General features: G+C 37.2%; 1 protein-coding gene across 8 annotated transcripts in view; it reads left to right on the forward strand.

The window, feature by feature from the left end:
* CDK14 (cyclin dependent kinase 14) overlaps positions 1 to 22,198 on the forward strand; it is a 674,504-nt gene that overhangs the window by 41,497 nt on the left and 610,809 nt on the right. For 6 of the 8 annotated variants that reach the window (XM_045053222.1, XM_045053223.1, XM_045053221.1 and 3 more), the window contains exon 3: positions 12,216 to 12,245. The exons of the other annotated variants lie outside the window; for them this stretch is intronic. In XM_045053222.1, coding sequence (XP_044909157.1) covers positions 12,216 to 12,245 — 30 coding nt within the window. The remainder of the gene's footprint in view (positions 1 to 12,215; positions 12,246 to 22,198) is intronic. 8 annotated transcript variants of the gene reach the window in all.

Raw genomic sequence — 22,198 nt, forward strand, 5'->3', positions numbered from 1 at the left:
TTTTATGTTACAGTATATCCTGTTTTCTTTTCACCATGGTCATGTCTGACATCCCTGGATGACATGAACCTGTCCCATGCAAGAAGTCTAGAAATATACAGACTATTCTCGGATTGTGCCAGTAATCTGGTACGTAGTAGTTTTTCAAATGCAGCGTTTGAAAAAGAACCATCTGAAAAAGAACCTCACTTCCTCCTTTATTCTATCATTGGAATTTAGTTGAGATTTCTGGGTTCTTAAAACTTTCTGTGCTTTAGTTTTTCCTTTCTATAAATGTTTGATCACATTTACTGTCTCCCTAATTATGGTACACATAATTACAATAATTTTGTCTAGTCCCAGACAGTGGCTAGAGTGTCTGGATAGTGCTGTAAAAATTCAGAGAAGAAGTACATGTCACAAAATGTAAAATGTATGACATTTGGGAGAATTAGTCACTTCCACATTCTTAATCCCCAGAAGACAGAATGTTACAGGAGTTGAAAGCATGAGTAGGGTTTCTCTTGGTGGGCACTGTGCACCCTGATGGCAGGGCCCGTTAACCAGTAGCAAGTCTCTCCTTTAAGGGTGGTTGGTGTTTCCTTGTGGGGTGTGCTTTGGTTTGCATGTTTGAATTCTTTTGTAAAGAGCCCACTTTTGGTGTAGGGAGTTTTTTTTAATTTTTTTTTTTTTTTTAAGTACAACCTAGGTACTTATGATATTCTTCAAGAACAAAATGGGCCCAGCTACAGGGAATATGTTATACCATTTTCCTTCTGACTGAAATTTGAACCGCTGATTTATTTATTTATTTATTTATTTATTTATTTATTTATTTTTTAATGTTGATTTATTTCTGAGACAGAGAGAGACAGAGCATGAATGGAGGAGGGGCAGAGAGAGAGGGAGACACAGAATCAGAAGCAGGCTCCAGGCTCTGAGCAGTCAGCACAGAGCCCAACGCGGGGCTCAAACTCACAAACCGTGAGATCATGACCTGAGCCGAAGTCGGTCACTCAACCGACTGAGCCACCCAGGCGCCCCTGAACTGCTGATTTATAATCTACAAATCCTTAAATGGTTTGGTTGCATTTCAGACGGCCTCTTACTTTAGGCACCATAATGATAATTGAAATGAGCTAAACCAAAGGGTCAGGGCTTTCGGAGGACTGGAATCATAGTCTGTACTTGATCTGGAGTGTGCTGACCTTTATGTCAATGTGACAGACATACCTTTCTAAGTAATCCTTTTCTGAGAGATACATTCTTTGAATTTTTTTAATAGTCTAAAACACAATTAACTCTTCTTATTCTCTGTGTCATAAAATTTACAAAAGGCATAATTACAAAAAATTGGAACCAGCAAATTGCTCTCCATTTTGCCAGCTTGATTCCTCCAGGATGCATCAGTGTCAGGTTTCTTGAAGGAGCTCTCTCACTATGTAAAGATAATAATTGAAGGATTATTCAGTTTTTCCTTCTGAATCTATTTTATTTTTAGTATATAAAGTTGGTTCTTGTTATTCTTTCAAAATATTATTTAGTTTTTAAATTTTCTTCTCTCTTTTCTCTTTTCTTTTTTCCTCTCTCTCCCTTCTTTCTTCCCTCCTCCCCCTCCCACCTCTTTCTTTCTTTCTTTCTTTTCTTTGTTTTAAGCATATGAGTCTGGGGATTTTCTTTAAATTTTTTTTCTTATGATCTAAAAATATGGCAGTAGTCTGTACTACAATGTCTGGGGCAACATTATGTGCTTAATTTTTAAGTGATGTGATTAGTATTTTTTTGTGTAAGTCTTTCTGAATAGCTACCCTAAATTCTAAATTTCATGATATTAAATGTTATAGGCATGGGTAAGGAATGTGTAGACGAAACATTTTTAAGGCTTTTATGACTAATGTAGAAAAATTTATTTTAGCATGTAATTGTATACTCAGACTAAATTATGTCAGATAGAGTACTTATTTGACTTTTCACTGATACACATTTTTCTAAGCTGGCAAGTCAGACTCATGAGTACTAAAAGAGACTTGGAATTGAAGAGAGTCTTGGAGTGACCAATTGCATGTGCTTATTTGTGTTTTCTCAATCTTAGGATACTCTTCATGTGAGATGTCTGTAAAGTGTGATGTCTAAAAGTTATCTTCATATTCAGTGTCTGGGAATTAGCATTCTACTCCAAGTGACCTCAAACATATTATAATTCTGTGTTCTTATCAGCTGAAATGTTGAAGTAAGCAGTTTCCTTTAAAAAAAAATGGAGAGCAGATTGATGGCATCCTCTCTCTCTCTTTTTTTTGATATATACCAGGAATTCAGCATATTCTAGAGTTTGTCCATGCGAATGTGCCATGGCACCCATCACATTTGTCTTGGTGGATACAAATTAGTCTGTTCCTCTGGACTCTTCTATGCCTTAAAGCTGAGTTATGACTATGACTTAGTTACTTCAGAGCCTTATTTGTTCTATTTTAAAGGATTTTTCAAAAAAGGAGATTGTACTAGCTCTATAAAACAGTGACGAGTGTGGATGGTGAGTTTCTAAAAGCTTCCTAAAGATTTCAGTGCACTTTCCCTACCCAAATCACATGCTTTGAGACAACTGCTGCTGCAGTTAGCGAGGGTTATTTTTTGAGAGTATGTCATATCCCACAGATGTGTTCAGATGACGAAAATGATTGAGAGCCACTTTTCTGAAATATCTATTATTGAACTATTAGAATGGAGTTGAAGATGGACACTGGTATAGTCACATGCAGTCTGATTTTTTTTTTTTTAAGAGCTCTTGATTTCAGGTCCTGCATCCTGATTTTTGGCTCAGAAAATACAGTCTTGGTTCTAAATTGTGTATTTTTTTTTTTATGTTTCAATATTCTAGATATTCTAGCTAAAAGAAGACTAAGATAGGGATCAAGCTTTTTTTTTTTTTTTTTTAACAAGGAAGGGGCTAGGTAGACATTATTCTACAACAGAAAAGTGAATAAGAAGTTAGTTTTTTTTTTCAATTTTAATAAAAATCATTAATTAAAAAAGAAATAAGAGATAAGATTGATGAGATAAAATTGAGTGTTAGTAGTAGTCATTCAAGGCATGAATTACATCTTTTGTGTTGTAGGTGTTCATTTATTTAAACCTTCTTTAGTTGTGTAGTTCTCTTTACATTGTCTTCAAATGAAATGATGGAGAATGATCTGCAGTACTTGATTCTCTACTCTTAAAAGAGCGACTATTTAATTTTATAAATGAGCATCCTTGGGTCATTAGATATTGGGGTTCAGGTGTGCCAGAGGCTTCGTAACATATGGCCTGTCCCCTGATGCCCTAATTGAGCTCAGAACTTTCCCCAAGAGGTTTGGATTACTTTATCTAAATGATGTGCTGCATGTGCAACAAAAAGGTGCTTTAGTCACAAAAGGAAGAAATAAACAAGTATATACTTTGTAAGATATGCTGGTTTGCTTTTACATTAATTTCTCTGCAGTTATTAGAAGGTAAAAATCTTAAAACTCATATTAATGACATTAATTGGATGACCACAATTTTGGGTGATTCGCTTTTAATAGATACAACATTACCTTTATTTTCCTTATATCTTCTTATATATACATTTCCTTGCATTTGAATAGTTTTTTTTAGGCAATATAATATGGCGTATTGAACTCAACTTAGATTTTTTTTCAGGTTCAGAATTTTTACTTCTTATCACAGTTACATATTTTCCACTGAATAATTTTAATACTTTGCTATTAAGAAAGTGACCATGCTCATTACAGATAATTTTATATATTGTATATATTCATATATATTTATATATTTATATATCTTAAATATTAAAAGCATAAAATAAAACTTACAGTGTTCAGTGAAAACAACCATTGCATATAGAATATGATCTCTACTTTATGAAACATGTATTCCTGTATGGGGGAAACATCTGAAAAAAGAAAATATAACAAAAAGGTAATTTGGAAATAGAGGTTTATTGAAGTTGTGACTTGCTCAAAGCCCCTCAGCTATACAGGAGTTTAATCCATGATTGCAACACAGTCTGTCTTACTCTAGCATGTGCTTAGCATTTTACTGGGTTGCTTCCCAGGAGAAGGGAGAAACAACACACAGGCACTATGGGTGTGGTATGTGGTATATAGATGGGGATAGGACCCAAAGTTCTTACAAAGCAGCAACTGATGTTTGGTAGTAATTCTAATAGATGAATTATTTTCCTAATAAGGAATAAAAACAAGTAAATCTAAAAGATTCCTGCAGTAGATCTGTGTCATTTTTGAACCAAGTTACACTTATTTTGGAAACTGAGGTCGGGGAAGATTAAATAGGTTGCTGAAGAGAAATATGGTTAGTGTGAGATCAAGAAGGTCTCTTGTCTGAATTATTCACTGCATTTTGCTTTCAGTTTCAAGGTTATGTTAAAACTGTGCTTGTATTTCCATTTTTATCTGGATTTGGGTGGGGATTGAATGGAATTATTTGAGTTATAAACTTGATCATTCTGGTAGTAATAGTTTAATACAGATTTCCAGCTAGACACTGGGGCTCTGCACACAGTTTTAGGCTATGGAAGAGTCATGATTAGATGAGGTACCATGGATCACCAGCCTACCTACAGATTGGTTCCAGCTGGGAGGTATGATGAGCTCAATGCTGGCATGTGTTTTAACTGGCACATTCAGAAAACAGTGTTAGATCTTCCAGTGGGTATAAAATTGCCTCTTTGACCAGAGCAAGTAGTTAATATTAAACAGAAAATGTCAGATAATACACCCAATTCTTTTTTCCAAATCCTGACTATATATATGCTTGTGCATGTGAAGCGACTCTTGCTTCATTTTTATTTCATATTGTAACAGCCAAAGTCTTTGTGAAGATTGAAGACAGCAGAAAAAGGCAGATATTTTTGATATTTACATCGTAGCCGGAGAAAGAAAGATTTCAAGTGGGCATAGAGAGAGAGACATTGAATACTTTGAATTCCTTTTTATTGGTAACCTGAGAGTTGAGAACAGAAACAGACCAGTTTTTTCTGTCTCTTTTTTCCTATACTTCTAACATCACTGGGGTTTCTTCTTTCCTTTTTTTCTCCCTGAGACTGCTTGGTCTTGGTGGGGACAGTTAGCTCCATCTTGTCTGAAGCAAATAGTTCAACCACCAGCCACCATGCTTCTTTTGCCCTGAACCCTTTGGCAGCCAGGGCAGAGGGTCCAGGTTGTCGATGACCTTTTGGCCGCTTGCACCCTCTTTCCCAACTGGGACAGGCACAGTTCTTTTTCTGGTTCATGACTGGTGGATGTGGGCAAGGGAAGAAGAAGAGCAAAGCAGTAGGCAGGAGATGCTGATGTTGGATAGTGATTGGCCCCAGTTCTACAATTACCAGTATTATGACCCCCCCCCCCCCCTGCATTTCGTGGACTAGTTCTGGCACATATATTGTTTCATTTACACTGTCTTTTTTTTTTTTTTTTTTTTTTTTTTTTTTTTTACATCTGGTAGAATAAGGAAGACTTGAGGGCAGAAACATACAGAGTAATTTTAGATTCTTCTCTGGTACACATTGGGCTCAGAGTAGGAGAGTTTGTGCCTTTTTAGTGTTTTCTTTTTCTTTTTGATGAGAAGGATCAGGGAAGGGAAAATATCAAGAGAGCAGAATCAGTTTGCCAGTCACCAAGCTCATTAAAGTTAATATTTACTTTAAAAATGAATGTATTTGCCAGTCCTTCCTGCTATTTGTTTGGGGAGCATTTAACTTACATGGGAGAGCCTGTGTCTAGTTTCCACTTCCATTTGGGCATTTTGTCTCTGAGGCCAGTAGCAGGTATGATACTCTGTCTCTGTGGCAGGTATGATATGCTGCTGATCTCGGTCATAACACCTGTTTTGTTTGTTTGTTTGTTTTACTTCAAATTACATTTATTTTGAGAGTAAAGGAAGGTAAAAAAAAATGAACTTGTCAGGTTTTTTTCCTGTTTTTCTGTGTTTACTGCTCAATTTTGTTAAACTTACTTTCAGTAACTCAGCTGACACATTGGAGATTTATGAAAACTGGAAATTTGATTGAAATCTAGCCTTGAAACTCAAAGATTACATTTACTTTTTTATTTTTATTGTTCTTAATTATAATACTGTTCCATTTTTACATATAAAATAACATCTGGTCATTAATGAAAAGATAAAAAATACAGATCGTATAAAAAATTGAAAATTTAGAAAAATTAAATTTCAATTTATTTTTTAAAAAGTTAAAAAAAGGTTACTTGTTTTGAAGAGAGAGAGAGACCACATGATCAGGGGAGGCACAGAGAGAGAGAGAATCCCAAGCAACCCCCACGCTGTCAGTGCAGAGCCTGACACAGGGCTCGATCCCACAAACTGTGAGACCATGACCTGAGCCAAAATCAAGAGTCGGTTGCTTAACTGACTGAGCCACCCAGGCACCCTGAAAGTTTTTATATTTATTAAAAAATCTTCTTTGCAATACTTTTAACAGAATATCCTTTTCAGTTTACATTTTTTTTTTCTATGTAGGAACATGGTTTGTCCCACTACTGTCCAAGTTTTTTGTTTTTTAAATAAAGATCTTTTCATAAAGTACATTATAGTTTTCTTAATCTTTGTGCCTTGATTTTTTTGTCATTCATGTTATTTCTAGACCTCTCTTAAAAATAAAGTGCTAATTAAGAATGAGAATCAATTTTTATTGTTCTTGTTCCTGTAGAATTTTATATATTTCTTTTCTGTTTTGCTATTTTACTAAGCTCTGTTGGTTCCAGTATTTTTCAGGGGTTTCCTTTGGGTTTTCTAGGTATGTAATCATGTCATCTGCAAACGATTTTTTAATCTCTTCCTTTCTTCTATTAGTTCTTTTCTCCTGATGCTTGTAAGTTTCTAAATGAAAGCTGTTATTTTTCTTTAGGTCTCAGATGAGTGTTTTTCAACATAAAAAATTTTAATGAACGTAAAATATTGATTTTTTCAACTTCTCTAGACATTTAATAACCAAAGGGTAGAGTAAGTTTTGTTGCTGAGTTTTTAAAGCAATCTGTGTCAGAGAGAACTGATGATTAGGTTTAATTGCTTGAAGGTTGTTTTGAGGAATGTTTAAATTTATATGTTTTTAAAAAAGAGATACTGTGTGCCTCTTTAGTATCTTTTTGACGTGCCTTTTCTCTTAAAAGTCTGTATATTAAATATTTCTGTGGTGACACCCACAGGTGTGTCCTGCAAGATGGTGCAATTAGTGCATGGTATTCTTATCTAGTCAGAAACCTGAAAAATGTTTATGAACTTGTAGTGGGACATCTACCACTATTTTGAGGATCAGTGAGGATCACCTGTTTGGAGATGAGTCACAGGAACACACAAACACTGATTCAGTGTTTGGTGGACCGGGTGTTTTTCTTCAAGAGTTCATTTATTTGTGAGTGATTAACTGATTGGTGCTGACTGTCTGTGGTTGTGCTCTGTGTCTTCTACCAGGCTGTGAACCCACGCCTTTCCACCCTGCACTCCCCCTGAGGGTGGTGAGTAGGAATCACAGGAAGAGGAGCTTTGGGCTCTTGCTCCGCCATCTTCGGGCTGGGTTGTGCCCTTCCCCCTACAGACAATCTAGGCGCCTCCTTTTCCTTCACTGTACAAGGATCATAATCTCTACCTGGTGGGGTTATTGTGAAGTTTAATCAAATAATGCCTATAAATTCTTTAACAGGTCTTGGCACATAGCAGGTACTCTCCTTCATACAACTTGATTGTGCCACTCATGACTTCCATCACACGTGGTGATATTTCTGTCATCCTTCTTTTTCCCTCAAGTTGAGGGTCACATGGTGCCTGCCTAGCTTTATCGTGGGACACTAGTGATCTAATTTTGGGAACCTCCTCATTTTAAAGATGGGAGAAACTGAGGCTTTGAAATCCAAACTTAGCTTCCTTCTGCCACTATTCCCTTCCTCCTCTACCATAGTGGCCTTGCCATGACCATGTGCTGACTGGATCTGGCAGAAAGTAATCTCTACTGGTGGCGTTTGTCAACCAGATGGGCTTTGGTGGATAGGATTTTATATCCTGGAAGATCGAAGCTCTGCATTTGTGAACATTATTAACCAGTGCTTTAGTAGCAGACAGCACTCACACATGTCACATCTACAGTGTGCATTTGGTGACAGGAATTTCCAGAAAGATCTGTGATTACCCTATGTACAGAGGGAGGAATATCTTCCCATGCTTTCCCATTTCTAGGTCAGTGCCTTCTCTGTAGGCTCTGATGATGTCTCCGTGGTTCTCTTTGTTGGTTACCAACATTTTCACTGGAACCTAATCATGGTCTTGGCAAGGCTAGCCCTTTTGTCCCTATTCTGTATTCGCTGTCCATGAGTTGATGAATTGGGGTATTTTCTCATTAGGATGTTCTCCCCTCATTGGCATGTATTATCAAGATCTTGGGACGTGTTGTCTGAGCAGATATTTACATCCTTGCAGTCACCTCTTTTTTCCCCTATGGGAGCATGTGGTTCTGGGGGGGCAGAGGTGCATTTCTACCTCCCTCTGTATCTCATTTGTTCAACATAGTGCTTTGGACCTGGTATGTGCTGAGTAAGTGTTGCCTGAAAGAATAAATGGACAATAGTTTTTGGTTAAGTTTATTTCCATAATTCAGATATAGGATTTCTTTCTTCTTTATTTTTCACAATGCTGTAGAAATTCAACAATCGTTTATTAATAGTGACATTAAAAAAAACCCCTTAAATATAAAATACAAACTGGTGTAGCCACTCTGGAAAACAGCAGAGTGTTTTGAGGTTCCTCAAAAAATTAAGAACTACCTACAACGTAGCAATTGCACTATTAGGTATTTATCCAGAGGATACAAAAATGCTGATTCAAAGGGGCATGTGCACCCCAATGTTTATAACAGCACTGTTGACAATAGCCAAAGTATAGAGACAGCCCAATGTCCATTGACTGATGAATGGATAAAGATGTGGTATATATCTACAATGGAGTATTACTCAGTGATCAAGAAGAGTGAAGTCTTGCCATTTGCAACAACATGGATGGATCTAGAGTGTATTATGCTAAGGAAAATAAGTCAGAGAAAGACAAATATATAATTTCATCCATGTGGAATTTAAGAAGTACAACAGATGAACATAAGGGAAGGGAAGCAAAAATAAGATAAAAACAGAGAGGGAGACAAACCATAAGAGACTCTTAAATACAGAGAGCAAACTGAGGGTTGCTAGTGGGGTGTTGGGTGGGGGGATGGGCTAAATGGCGATGGGCATTAAGGAGGACACTTGTTGGGATGAGCACTGGCTGTTTGTTTTATGTAAGTGATGAATCACTAAATTCTATTCCTGAAATCATTATTACACTATATGTTAACTAACTTGGATTTAAATGAATAATAAAAAATCCTCTTAAACACATTAAAAAACCCTTAAATATAAATAAAATAAAATAAAATAAAATAAAATAAAATAAAATAACACATTATTTAATCTTCCCAATAATGTTGGCATTATTATTTCTCCTTTTAACGATGGGGAAACTGAGATCTTGAGCAGTGAAGCAACCCATGAGGGTCACAGGGCTAGTGAAGTAATGAAACTTGGGGGAACCTGGACAGCCCCCTGGCCCCCAGCTAAAGTTGGTGGAGGGTGACCCCTGGACTGTGGCCTTTTAAAAGGAGCCTTGAAAGTTCCTTGCATTTAAATGATGATTGCATTACATTTATTGCTGAATTGTGTAACTTTTAAGTTGCAAATTAATGCTAAGAGTGTGTTAGGGTAGCCCTTGGCCTCAGGACTAATTGAGAAACAAAATGAGAGTGCTGCAAATAAATTGATTTTCCTACTTAGAGTAGGTGCTCACTCCACTTCTATCAATCCTGTGGCATTTGCCTTCAGGATTCTTTCTTGTCTAATTAAAAACTACAGGCCAGATGTTGTGTGGTGTCAGTAATTTCGTACCCGTGCCTTTTTTGCCCCTATTGTTTTTTTGGAAACAGTTTAGAATAATCAGCATGTTTTTAAAGAACATAGAGTGACTGTTCATTTTTGTGGCAGTGTTTTTACTCATTTAGTACTTTAAGGATTTTCTGTACTTATCTTGAAACTATCTTCTAGAAAAAACAGACTCACTGTGGTGGCCTTTTCAAGAAGTCTCTAGCTTGTAATGGGAGGGGAAAATCAAGCTGTGGTCCATGAGCACATGTTTAGGGGTTAATTCTCTTTGTGGCTTTGATTTTTTCCTCCTCGTTCTCAAGATATATAACAATCAAGCGTTGGAGATTGCACGTTAGCGCATTGGGTTTTCACCTGGGGCTGTCCCTTCTCTAAGCGGGGAGTGAAGGTATGGTGGGGTAGGGCAGTTTCAGCAACTTTATCAGTGGTTTGGGAGATGTATTATTCTAATCCTTAACATCCTAAGCAAAGACTACCCTGACTGTTTTTACTGAAAGCACTTCCTGTCATTCTGGGTAGTTTATACTGTTTATTTATTTACCTTTGTTTAAGGAAATTCCTTCTTTACTGTCCTATCTTATCTTAGATCAAAGTTTCTACCCAGAGACCCTTACTTAAATAGTGTTCTCCGAGGTTGTGTGTGTTTTCTTTGCTTCCTTCATTCTTTGTCTTTCCTTCTCTTTAAAAAGCTTTCTGAGTTTTTGCCCCGTCTGCACTCTGGTTCTCCTTCATTCTATTTATGACTATTGTGTAATGAATATTCATACTTACCATTATTAATGTAGTAGCGTGCCATTTGTCAGCTTACTGGCTTCCTTGTAATACACACACACACATATATTTTAAATTCTGTTTCTTTTATTCATTTTTTAATTTTGCCATCTTTCTTTGTCTTCTTAATTTTTTTTCTAGAGTTTGTAGTCATATGAATCCCCTGCCCCCCCAAACTGAGACATATGTGCAGGTTTAAAACTACACAGTGCAGGATGTCGAATGGCTTAAAAGGATTTCTGTTGTGGACTGAAAGAGTGGATCTGTGCCTTCTGAGGGTATAGTCTGACCGCATGAATACTAATAATTAGACATCTTTTATTTTAAAAGAGGGGCAGCTGTTACTGTAGTTGAATTCGAAGATCTTTAGTTATTTTGCTCCTCTCTTTAAAGAGCTGTTCTCCATAAATGCATCTTTTTGGCGGAGTTGATTGCAGACCCAGATACTGGCATGTTGATAGTGTGAAAAAAGGAGGGAAAAAAAAAATCTGAAAAGGAAAATCTGAAATGTTCTGAACATTAGATTTTAAGGTGTTAGGTTTGTTTTCTTGAGTCTTCCCCCCCCCCCCCAGATTCTTAAAAAATAGCAAAACAGCTAAGCACTGTGCATGTCAATTCTTTTTAAAATGATTTGAAGGTAAAATTTCCAGTATCTTGCACTTGATCAGAAGGTCTAGCAATGAAAGTTCCCCCAGAGCATTCTCAGCTGTCCCTTGGAGACTTGATTAGGGTGGCAGTTACGGTGGTGATTATGTCTTCCTGGAGTTTTCAAGCTTTTTATTTAAATCAGTGCTTATTATCTTTTATCTTGTTTGAAAACACAACTCCTGCACCTTGAAATCCAGTGATGATTTCACCTAGAGGGTTGAGTTACTGAGTATGTGGTGTTAGAGGGACGGACCTCTGTCTCCCTCTTTGCCATCATCAGAAGTCCTGAAGCCCCTATGCATGCTGGCTCCTGCAGGCAAGAGTGGCACTGCATAATCATAGTAGATTTTATAGGGCTTCAGAGTTCACAAAACAATTTCATATGTTATTTCAGAAAATTCTTGCAACAACCCTGTGAAGCAGTGGATAAGTATTTTCATCCCTGTTTTGTAGAGGAGGAAATTGTGTTCCAAGAAGGTGAGCACTGTGCCCCAGGCCACAATTTTCTGTTCTCACAGTGGAGCTGGGTCTGGAGACCAGGTTTACTGCCCTCCTACCTTCACCTCATTATTCTGCTTCACCTGACAAAGTCAGGATTTAAGGGCATTGCATTCAGGATCAGACTAGGGGAGGCTGTGGCCTAAATACCCTAGAAATACAGATTTCAAAATGATAGTTATTGCCTCAGTATTTTAACATTACTGACAAATAATACAAGGTACCCACTAATTTGTCCATTCAGACAAATGCTTTTTACTTTCCATATATTCCGTGACAGACTTACAGACCTGAATGCTTGAATTTACATAGCTGTGAAGAGCATAAATCCTATTTTGTATTCTTCAGATGCCTCAAGAGTCACCAGCTCAAACTATGGTACGAATATTGACAGCTTGGCTAAGAGGGAAGAAAGGAGAAGTGGCTAGCAACAATCCTCTAGAGAATAAGAAGACAGTACGATATTTTGGACAGCATTATAAACCCCGGCAAGGCTTTGGTGAAAACAGGAAGCTGTTGATGGGAAGAAGTTAGTGTTGGATATGGATTTGAATCCATGTTCTGCCACTTAGTAGCTTTGTCATGATGAACAATAAGTCTCTGGATCCCAGTGTCTGAGTATCGTTATCTGAGAGTAGAGGCTGTGAGGCAGCTTCATAGATTGGGTGAGAAGTCGGGGTGCTCCAGCCGAGCAGCCAGGTGTCATAAATCCGCAGTCATGTCCAGGCTCCAGCACTTCTGGACTGTGTGATACCTAACCTCCCTGTGCATCTGGAACAGGGGGATAATACTAATACCTGCCTTGTAGGGTTGTTAGAATCACATGAGTTTTAATACACGTAAACTCCTTAGAACAGTGAGTGGCTCAAGGTGAATTCCCTATTAGAAGTTAGTTATTTTTAAGTGAGTTAAGGTAGGAAAGTGCTTGGTGCCTCTGTTAAGTGCTCAACATGTTATTTTCTTTTTCTTCTATATCGATTTGTTAAGATTAAGGCTAATGAAAGGCATTTAAAAATCACTAGCATATAATGTTTTTGTATTTTATCAGATTTCATTCATGTAGTTATTGGCCCCTTACACCTTAGGTATTTATTTTTTTAAAATGTGATCTTTTTGTACTGTTAATCACTTAAAATACTGTGTTATATCATGTCTAGGAAATTCATTATAAGCCTTTCGAAGAGAGAAGGCTTTGTGATAAAAGCCAGCTGCCCAGACATTTCCACCCTCCTCACCCATCCCCCAGCAGCCTGCAGAAGCAGCGTGTTGGCAGAGATCCAGATTTCCTAAGTGATGGGATTGTTCCAGGGGCCAGGAATGAGAGGAATCTGCCCAGATTGGAGATGGCTTTGGCTACTTTGCTTGCTTCATATTCGTAGTCTCCTTCCCAAACTGACCCAGCACCATTTTCCAGTGTTGGGGATATTGTTTTAACACCGCTGTGTGTGTGGAGGTCTTCGTATTAAAGGAAATGATTTTTGAGTCTATTGTTTAATTCCATGGAAGTTTTTCTATTTTTCTCTGTACCCTGGAAGATGAGCTGTGAGTTGAGCTGTGAGTTCATTTTAATTTATACTTCCCTCCCTCCAAATCAATATGGTCCGCCTCTGGCTGTTTTCCAAGTGTAGCACCTTTCTTGATCTGACTCAAGTGCTAAGACTGTGGTTTCACCTTCCCCATTTTATAGAGCGTTGGGAAGGCTTAGTTATCTGACTGGCTTAGGCCAGGAAATTATTGGCTATTGTCAGTGGAATTTGTTTATCTTTTCCACTCCTCTGCATTCCTAGTCTCTGAGAGAAGTCATCATCACTACAATTGCACTTCAGTGCACTTCAATTTCTACAACTCCTCTCCTTTGTCTATTTTTATTAAACACTTGATATTTCTCTCTTTTTGGATACAAATTCATACTCCCTCCTCCCCATGCAGACATTTCAGAAAGGGGTCCGTTTATCAGCATTTGTTAAAAAAAATCTGAACACCTCTTCTGGCGCCTTTGTATTTGGTTGCTGCCTAAGTACATGTTTTCTTCAGGTATCCTCTAAGATTTAGGATATAACTGTCTACATAATTTTTTTTAAGTTATGGTTGATGCATGTATCATTCTAATGAGCTTCTAGACTAGCACTGCCCAACAGAACTAATGCAAGTCACATAAAATTAATAGTTTTGTAGTAGTCATATTACAGAAGTAAAAGAAATTGGTTATTTTAATTTTAGTATGTATGATTTAGCCCAACATATCAAAATATTATAATTTGGGCATGTAATCAGTATAAAATTATTGATATATTTTATAATTTTTTTGTACTAAGTTTGCAAAATCTATTTGTATATTTTATACTTACAGCTTATCTGTTTGGAGTAACCACATTCATGTGGTCAGTAGCCATATGTGGCCATATGTCATATGTCACCACGGATCTATACTGGAACTTTTCTTATGTCTCAGAGGGGCATTGCATTGTACTGGCAGTTATTTCCCCATCACAGTGGCTTAGAAAACAGGCATGAATCTGTACCTCATGTCTTTGCCCATAATTAACATGTATCTAGAGAGATTTCCTTTGTTAGAAGAACTATTGTGGGATGAAATATCGTAAAACATGAGTTCAAAGCAGCATATGTCAAGTCCTCTAAACAGTGGGCTGACTTACTGACTGCTAGTGATAAAAATTGCTCTGTCTTATGGCAGTACTTAGCACTCAGAACAAGACTCAGCATTTAGCACAGTCCCTGGATGCATTCTCTCACCTAGAAGCTGTGGAACTCAGTTTTATGCTGCTCAAGGCTACTGCAAAGCTGGGAATGTTGTTTGTGATTGACACTTCACTGTCTTTCTGTGCTCCTCATCCCCCATGACTTTTCAAGGTCATGAGGTTTAAAGGGTGAAAGGTGATTGATGTTTAGGATGCTGGCTCATATGCTTGATGCTTCATCTTGTGTCCTCATTTTTCCAGGACCCGTCAATTAGCTTCTTTGAGAAAATGGTTATTGAGTGTTAAAGACCATTACTGAGTCTGAAATGTAGATGGTTATGGCTGAATTTCAGCCATTAGGAAGGTCAGTATAATCTATTCTGGTACAGTGTTTCTCAAACTTCAGTGTGGTTGAGAATCACCTGGGGATCTTATTAAAGTGGGATTTTGATGCATAGGAATGAAGTGGGGCCTGTGACTTTGCATTTTTCAAAAATTCTCAGGTGATTCTGATGCTGCTGGTCCACAGACCACACTTGAGTCGTAATGATCTTATATTATGGTAACAAAAATGCCAATCTTTGATAAGTTTTTATCAAACTTCAGCAAAAGAGAAAAATCATAATGTAGTAAAGTGAGATTTTCCACCGCTTTTGTTTTATGTTTTTATAAATTCAAAAATAATTTCTTTCCTTCTTGTTACCATGGTGATTGTAAATGGTAGTTATCATTAAAAAAAAAAAACTTTCATTGCAAAATTAAAACACTGACAAACCTATTTATGTCTCCAAGCTAATTAAAGAAACAATTTTACTGATCCACAAACTACTAAAGTCTGATGCTACCCCACCACCTAAATTATCAGTTTATAATTTTCTTTTATAGCACTCACAGTATTTTGTATTGATAGAATTACTTGGATAGTTGTTTAATGCCACTTTCCCCACTGTGCTCTAAGCCGTATATTTCTCCCTACTGCCTAGCACTGTGTCTGATACTCTGTTAGGCCCCAGTCAGTGGTTTTGGGAAAGTCTTATTCAGTGGGTCTTAGTGAGAGTGGTACTGCCCCTCCTCAGGGAGTGTTTTGGAAACTGGTGGGAACTAACTTTGGTTGTCCAAAATAATGGAATGTGCTACTGGTGTTTCATGGGTGGAGGATCAGAGGATTCTGGAGAGTATACAAAAAACAGCCATCCAGTGAAAGCTTATTCTATGCATTCTGCATAATTTTAGAATGTCCCTACTGGAGATTCAGTTGATGAAAAACCTAACCCTGTGCAACATATGAAACAAAACCTTTTTGGGGGCCCAGTTTTAATATATTCTGAAAATTTCGGGAATGTAATTGCTAAGTGTGTCAGAAGTTGTGCTTGATTTTTTGCTGCTATCCCATGGACAGGTCCACCATTTTGACAAATCCCATCACCAGTAGCAGTGCTGTTTCTGGTATTTAAATTGTACCAGTACACATTTGTGGGTAGTGTGATAATATGGATATACATACACGTACACACATACATATTCAGCCCTTATTTTAAAATGTCCTTTACAGAATATTGAAAATATTCAGATGAATGTCTTTTTTTTAAAAAAAAAATTTAACTTGTTTTATTTTTTATTTTTTAAAATTTACATCCAAATTAGTTAGCATATAGTGCAACAATAATTTCAGGAGTAGATTCCTTAGTGCTCCTTACCCATTTAGCCCGTCCCCCCTCCCACAACCCCTCCCGTAACCCTCAGTTTGTTCTCCATATTTGAGTCTCTTCTGTTTTGTCCCCCTCCCTGTTTTTATGATTTTTGTTTCCCTTCCCTTATGTTCATCTGTTTTGTCTCTTAAAGTCCTCATATGTGTGAAGTCATATGATTTTTGTCTTTCTCTGACTAATTTCACTTAGTATAATACCCTCCAGTTCCATCCACATAGTTGCAAATGGCAAGATTTCATTCTTCTTGATTGCTGAGTAATACTCCATTGTATATGTATATCACATCTTCTTTATCCATTCATCCATTGATGGACATTTGGGCTCTTTCCATACTTTGGCTATTGTTGATAGTGCTGCTATAAACATGGGGGTGCATGTGTCCCTTCAAAACAGCACACCTGTATCCTGTGGATAAATGCCTAGTAGTGCAATTGCTGGGTTGTAGGGTAGTTCTATTTTTAGTTTTTTGAGGAACCTCCATACTGTTTTCCAGAGTGGCTGCACCAGCTTGCATTCCCACAGATGAATGTCTTTTAAAATCAAATTTAATCATTAAAAATGGTTGCAGGCATCCTACTACTTCATTAAATTATTTATTGTAGTTATGTTTGTTTACATATTAAAGTATATATACATGTGCATACATATAGTTTACACACTTGAATGACAGCGAAAATTACTCCCCTTTATATTACAATTTTCTGTCTATGTGTGTAATCACTATCTCTGGATTTCAAACGTTTGCTGTCAAAGGGTGGCACTGATCTGATAGAGCTGAAAACCCCTGTCCTTATGGAGCATCGTGGAATCCAGCATTCTTGCATTCTGGCTTCGGCTGATTTCTCCAAACCACTCATTTAATGTCTCTGAATTCGCTGGGTGATGTACATCATACAAGTTGTCATGTTTCGTGAATGACAGAATGCGCGGTGAAACGCCCTAGCTGACTTGGTAATTGTCTGTCCAGAACCCTTGCGAAAGGCAGACTGCTCACCTGAGAGCCACTGTTGCAGTTCCCTTGCATTTTCAGTCTGGGAAGACAGACCCTCATGGAGGAAGGGATTTGCCAAATGCTGTCATGTGATAGGATATGGGGAGTGCTGGTAGTGGTAGTGGGGATGTTTTAATGAGTTAAAGTTCAAGTTTCTTGAGTGAATAAAAGTGGATTATGTTTTAGCTTTCCAAGAAGAATTTCAGATACTTAGACCAGGGGCCATTATTTTCAGAGTTTTTGGACACTTACATATTTGTCTGTTAGAGAGTGATTAACAGTAAAACCCATTGAGCACCTGGGTGGCCCAGTCGATTAAGCATACAACTTCAGCTCAGGTCATGATCTCTCGGTTTGTGAGTTCAAGCCCTGCGTCAGGCTGTGTGCTGACAGCTTAGAGCCTGGAGCCTGCTTTGGATTTTGTGTCTCCCTCCCTCTCTGCCCCTCCCCCGCTTGTGTATGCATGCACTCTTTCTCTCTCTCAAAAATAAGTAAATAAACATTAAAAAAAAAAACCATTAAGGCCCACAAACTGGGGAGATTGTGTGTCTTTCTCAGCAGTTGGCTTGGGTGGGCTATGAGGCACAAAGGCTGCAGGGGAGCACACAGTGTATACGTGGTGCCAGGAAAGGCTCCTGGGACTTAGTTGGAGAAAGATGGCGGTACGTTCCACAGCAGAAAGCCCCTTCGAACACAAATAATTCCAGTTGGCTTAGCTGGCTAGAATGTTCCTCATTAATTGGAACTAGAAAGATATAGGAGGCTGGCTCAAGGGTAATTGGCACTAGAAAAAGTTCACTAAAGGTGAATCCTTTTAAGATGGATTCATGTCTCATAGGTATTGAGGGTTTAATTGGAATTTGGTCTTATAGAAAACAAACTAATAATCATGAAAATAAAGTTTGTTCCTGGGTTTTATTTGCAACTATGTGCTACTTTTTAGAAAAAAATAAAGTGTTTTTTTTTGATATTCTGAAATTTTATGATAAGACATACATTGCCCCTTGTTTAAGCATGATTATAAAGAAGATCCTTTGTATTTATTTTTCCAAGAGACTTAAAAAATTTGTAAAGCATTTCATTCTCTTTGAAAGCATAAATAAAATTATAGATTGTTTACATCTTTAATTGTTAATTATAAAGAGGATCCTGAGATCATTTTCTGTGGTCTTGTATGTGAAAAGCAGTTTTCCAAAAATCACTTTTATTATTCTCATAAAATATTGTCTGTTTTGCAAGATTTGTAGCTGATTTGTTTGAATTTTCATGCCACTGGCAGGAAGAGCAGATAGGGAGGAATATTTGACTATAGAACTGATTGTATAAGTCATTGGTTCCCCAGAGAATATTTTTGAATTCTGACGACCTGAGTTTGGGGATAAATATTTGGGTCACAAGTCCCTTGGTAGCTCTCAGATTCTTTGTGTATTTTGTGATGCCAGTTTGGCGTTAGAATCAAGGGCTGAAATGTGTTTTTCCTCCATATGTCTATCACAGAGTCTTATTCAAGGTAAGTTTTTAATAAATGCTGTTGAATGGAATTGTTGAGTTTATAGTCTTCCATGATTGCATATTTGCAAAGTTTTTCTATGTTGCCCAAGGTTGTTGTAACATCTTTTTTATTGTATACTTTATAAGGTAACATTTTCATCTAAAATTTGGATCATAACTATTAAACATTTGCTTCAAAGAGAACACTTTGTGCTTTGAAATTAATAATAATTAAACACACACACACACACACACACACACACACACACACACACACCACACACACACACACTGGATAGCATCTGTGCAGGGATCTTTCCCCTCAATGTTATGAGCGATTCTGAATCAAGACCAAAGAGAGAAGCCTTGTAAATTATGAATATTCTGAAAACAATTAGGCATATTCTCCTGCTACAAAGATAACACCGGAGTTAATGGAAGCACCATAATATGCCTAGGGGGAGATGTCATCAAGGCAAACATGTAGTTTGTCAAAGTGACATTTAGACGAGTGTAAGCAGTATTAACCCAGGCATAAGCTCTTGTCAAATTTAAGTATGATTTTAAAAGTAGCTATTTTAGGCTTATTTGTATATTGTTGTCTAGTGTAGCAAGTGACTTGAAGCCATCAAACTTTTAGGGTAAAAGAAAATGACATAAATTTAATACACAGTTAGATCTCTTCTTATCAACTGCTGAACACAAACCTTCTTTGTTATTTGAAATGTCTCGACTACTGCTTTGACCCATCCTATTTTATTATGAGATATTGGAGAAAGTAAGTTGCTTTCTCCACCCAAGATAACACTTCTGTCTTGTTTAGATAGAGGTGTTATCAAAGAGAGACTTTAGGGGCGCCTGGGTGGCCCAGTTGGTTGAGCGTCTGACTTCGGCTCAGGTCATGATCTCGTGGTCTGTGAGTTCGAGCCCCGTGTGGAGCTCTGTGCTGACAGCTCGGAGCCTGGAGCCTGCTTCGGATTCTGTCTCCCTCTCTCTCTTCCCCTCCCCCACTCATGCTCTGTCTCTCTCTCTCTGTCAAAAATAAATAAACCTTAAAAAAATTTTTAAAGAGAGACTTTGTGTCCTAAAACAAATATTCATTATACATAATCATTTCAGGGAGTATAAGATCCTCTAATGCAGCTATCTTCCAATTGGGGAACATGTACACTTGGGCGAGTGCAAAGAGACTTTCCAAGAGATAGGTAGTCTAGATAGTTTTAAGGGAATCTCTTTTCAGGTCCTTAACTTTTGAGGTATTCTTTCTGAAAATTCATCTCCCTGAAAACACACCTACATCTGGGCATCATGCAGACTCTCCTTTCCCATGTTCCCTTCTACCATAGACTTTTCCTGTTTTACAAAAAAACCCCATTCTCCTCCATCTGTAACCTTGCTGTGGCATATTGGCTCCAGATTTCCAAAGCCCTGATCATCAAATGAAGGATGGAGCATTTCATAGTTTTGAGTCAGACGAATCTTAAGGCCTCTTAACCATCCCTTACCCCATCCATCCTATTAAGCAATGCATTGCCAAATAAATGTATTCCTTCTGATTAACAACTGTTTGTCACAGTAAACATCATATGTATTGTATCCATATTAATAATTATCATAGTTTATAATAAAAATAGAAAAATTAAAAAATAGAAAAAGAATTATATTAACTGGATCCATAAGAAAAATATTAAAGCTTAGAGTTATGTTTTCACAGGAAGTCAAAGGCATTTAATAATTCTGAAATATGTATGAAACTTTTTGTTGTAGAGAAGTGTGTAGAGTATTCATAAATCAATAAAAGACTTCCAAGCATAAATATATTAGGATGAAGTTCTGAGGGAAAAGAGGAATGAAATACAATTTCAAGGGGAAAAAGGAGTGGTATAAATTTTCTTAGTACTTGTTCATGTATGTTTTATATGGATTATGGTAAGAATGAAATCTCCATGGTATTTAGGCTTCTCTGGACACATTTACAAGAATGATGTTAAGAAATTGAAAAGACGGCCCACAGAATGGGTGAACATTTTTATGCATTGTATATCTTATAAGGGACTAGTATCCAGATTGTATGAAGAAGTACTACATCTCAATAATAAAAAGACAATCCAATTAAAAATTGACAAAGGATCTGAGTAGACATTTCTCCAAAGAAGATATGCAGATGACCAATAAACATATGAAAAGATGCTCAGCATCATTAGCTATCAGAAAATTGCAAGTCAAAACCACAGTAAGTACTACCTCATACCTACTCAGATGACTAGAATAAAAAAGACAATGACAAGTTTTGGTGAGGATTTGTATGGTGCAGCTGCTTTGGAAAATAGTCTGTAGTTCCTCAAATAGTTAAACATAGAGTTATGATTTGATCCAGTAATTCTACCCCTAAGTATATACCCAAGAGAAATAAGAACATGTCCACACAAAAGCTTCTTTATAAATGTTCAGAGCAGCATTATTCGTAATAGCTCCAAAGTGAGAACAGTTCACATGTCCATCAACTGGTGAATTGATAAGTAAAATGTAGTATATTATTAGTTAATAAAAAGAAATGAAATACTGATAGATGAAATGACGTGAATAAACCTTGATAACACTATGCTAATCACATACGCTAGTCACAGGGGAGTACATATTGTATGATTCCACTCAAAAGCATGTCCGAAATAGGCAACTCTATGGAGACAAGAAGTAGATTGATGGTGGTGAAGGGCTGGGTGGGAGGGCCATGAGAGGATTGGGGACTGACAACCATGAAATGTGAGCTTTCTTTTTGTGGTAATGAAAATGCTCAAAATTGATTGTGTTGATGTTTGCACAACTTTGTGAATATACTAAAAACCACTGAACCATATACTTTAAATTTTTTTTTTTCAACGTTTATTTATTTTTGGGACAGAGAGAGACAGAGCATGAACGGGGGAGGGGCAGAGAGAGAGGGAGACACAGAATCGGAAACAGGCTCCAGGCTCTGAGCCATCAGCCCAGAGCCTGACGCGGGGCTCGAACTCACGGACCGCGAGATCGTGACCTGGCTGAAGTCGGACGCTTAACCGACTGCGCCACCCAGGCGCCCCATGAACCATATACTTTAAATGGGTAAATTGTATGAATGTGAATTGCACTGCAGTAGAATTGTTTAAAGAAATAATGTAATAGTTTTATTTTTAAAATGTCCATGTTTGCAATATGCCAGAAGTGACATATGTACTTTGCACCATTTAAATAAATTAATGATGAAGTGTTCCAAATGTAACCTTAAAAAGTGGAAAAAAAAAATAGTGCACCAAATTTCTAGTCTTAAAGTATCAGTTCTTTGGTTGTATAATATTTCACTGAGTTAATACATGATACTTTGCTCATTCTCCTCTTATTTAAGGACTTTCTTATATTTTGATATTTTAAATAATGAAAGTTTCTGTGACACTTTAGTAGTTT

The sequence above is a fragment of the Felis catus genome, chromosome A2 (assembly GCF_018350175.1).
Source record: "Felis catus isolate Fca126 chromosome A2, F.catus_Fca126_mat1.0, whole genome shotgun sequence".
Taxonomy (NCBI): Eukaryota; Metazoa; Chordata; class Mammalia; order Carnivora; family Felidae; genus Felis; species Felis catus.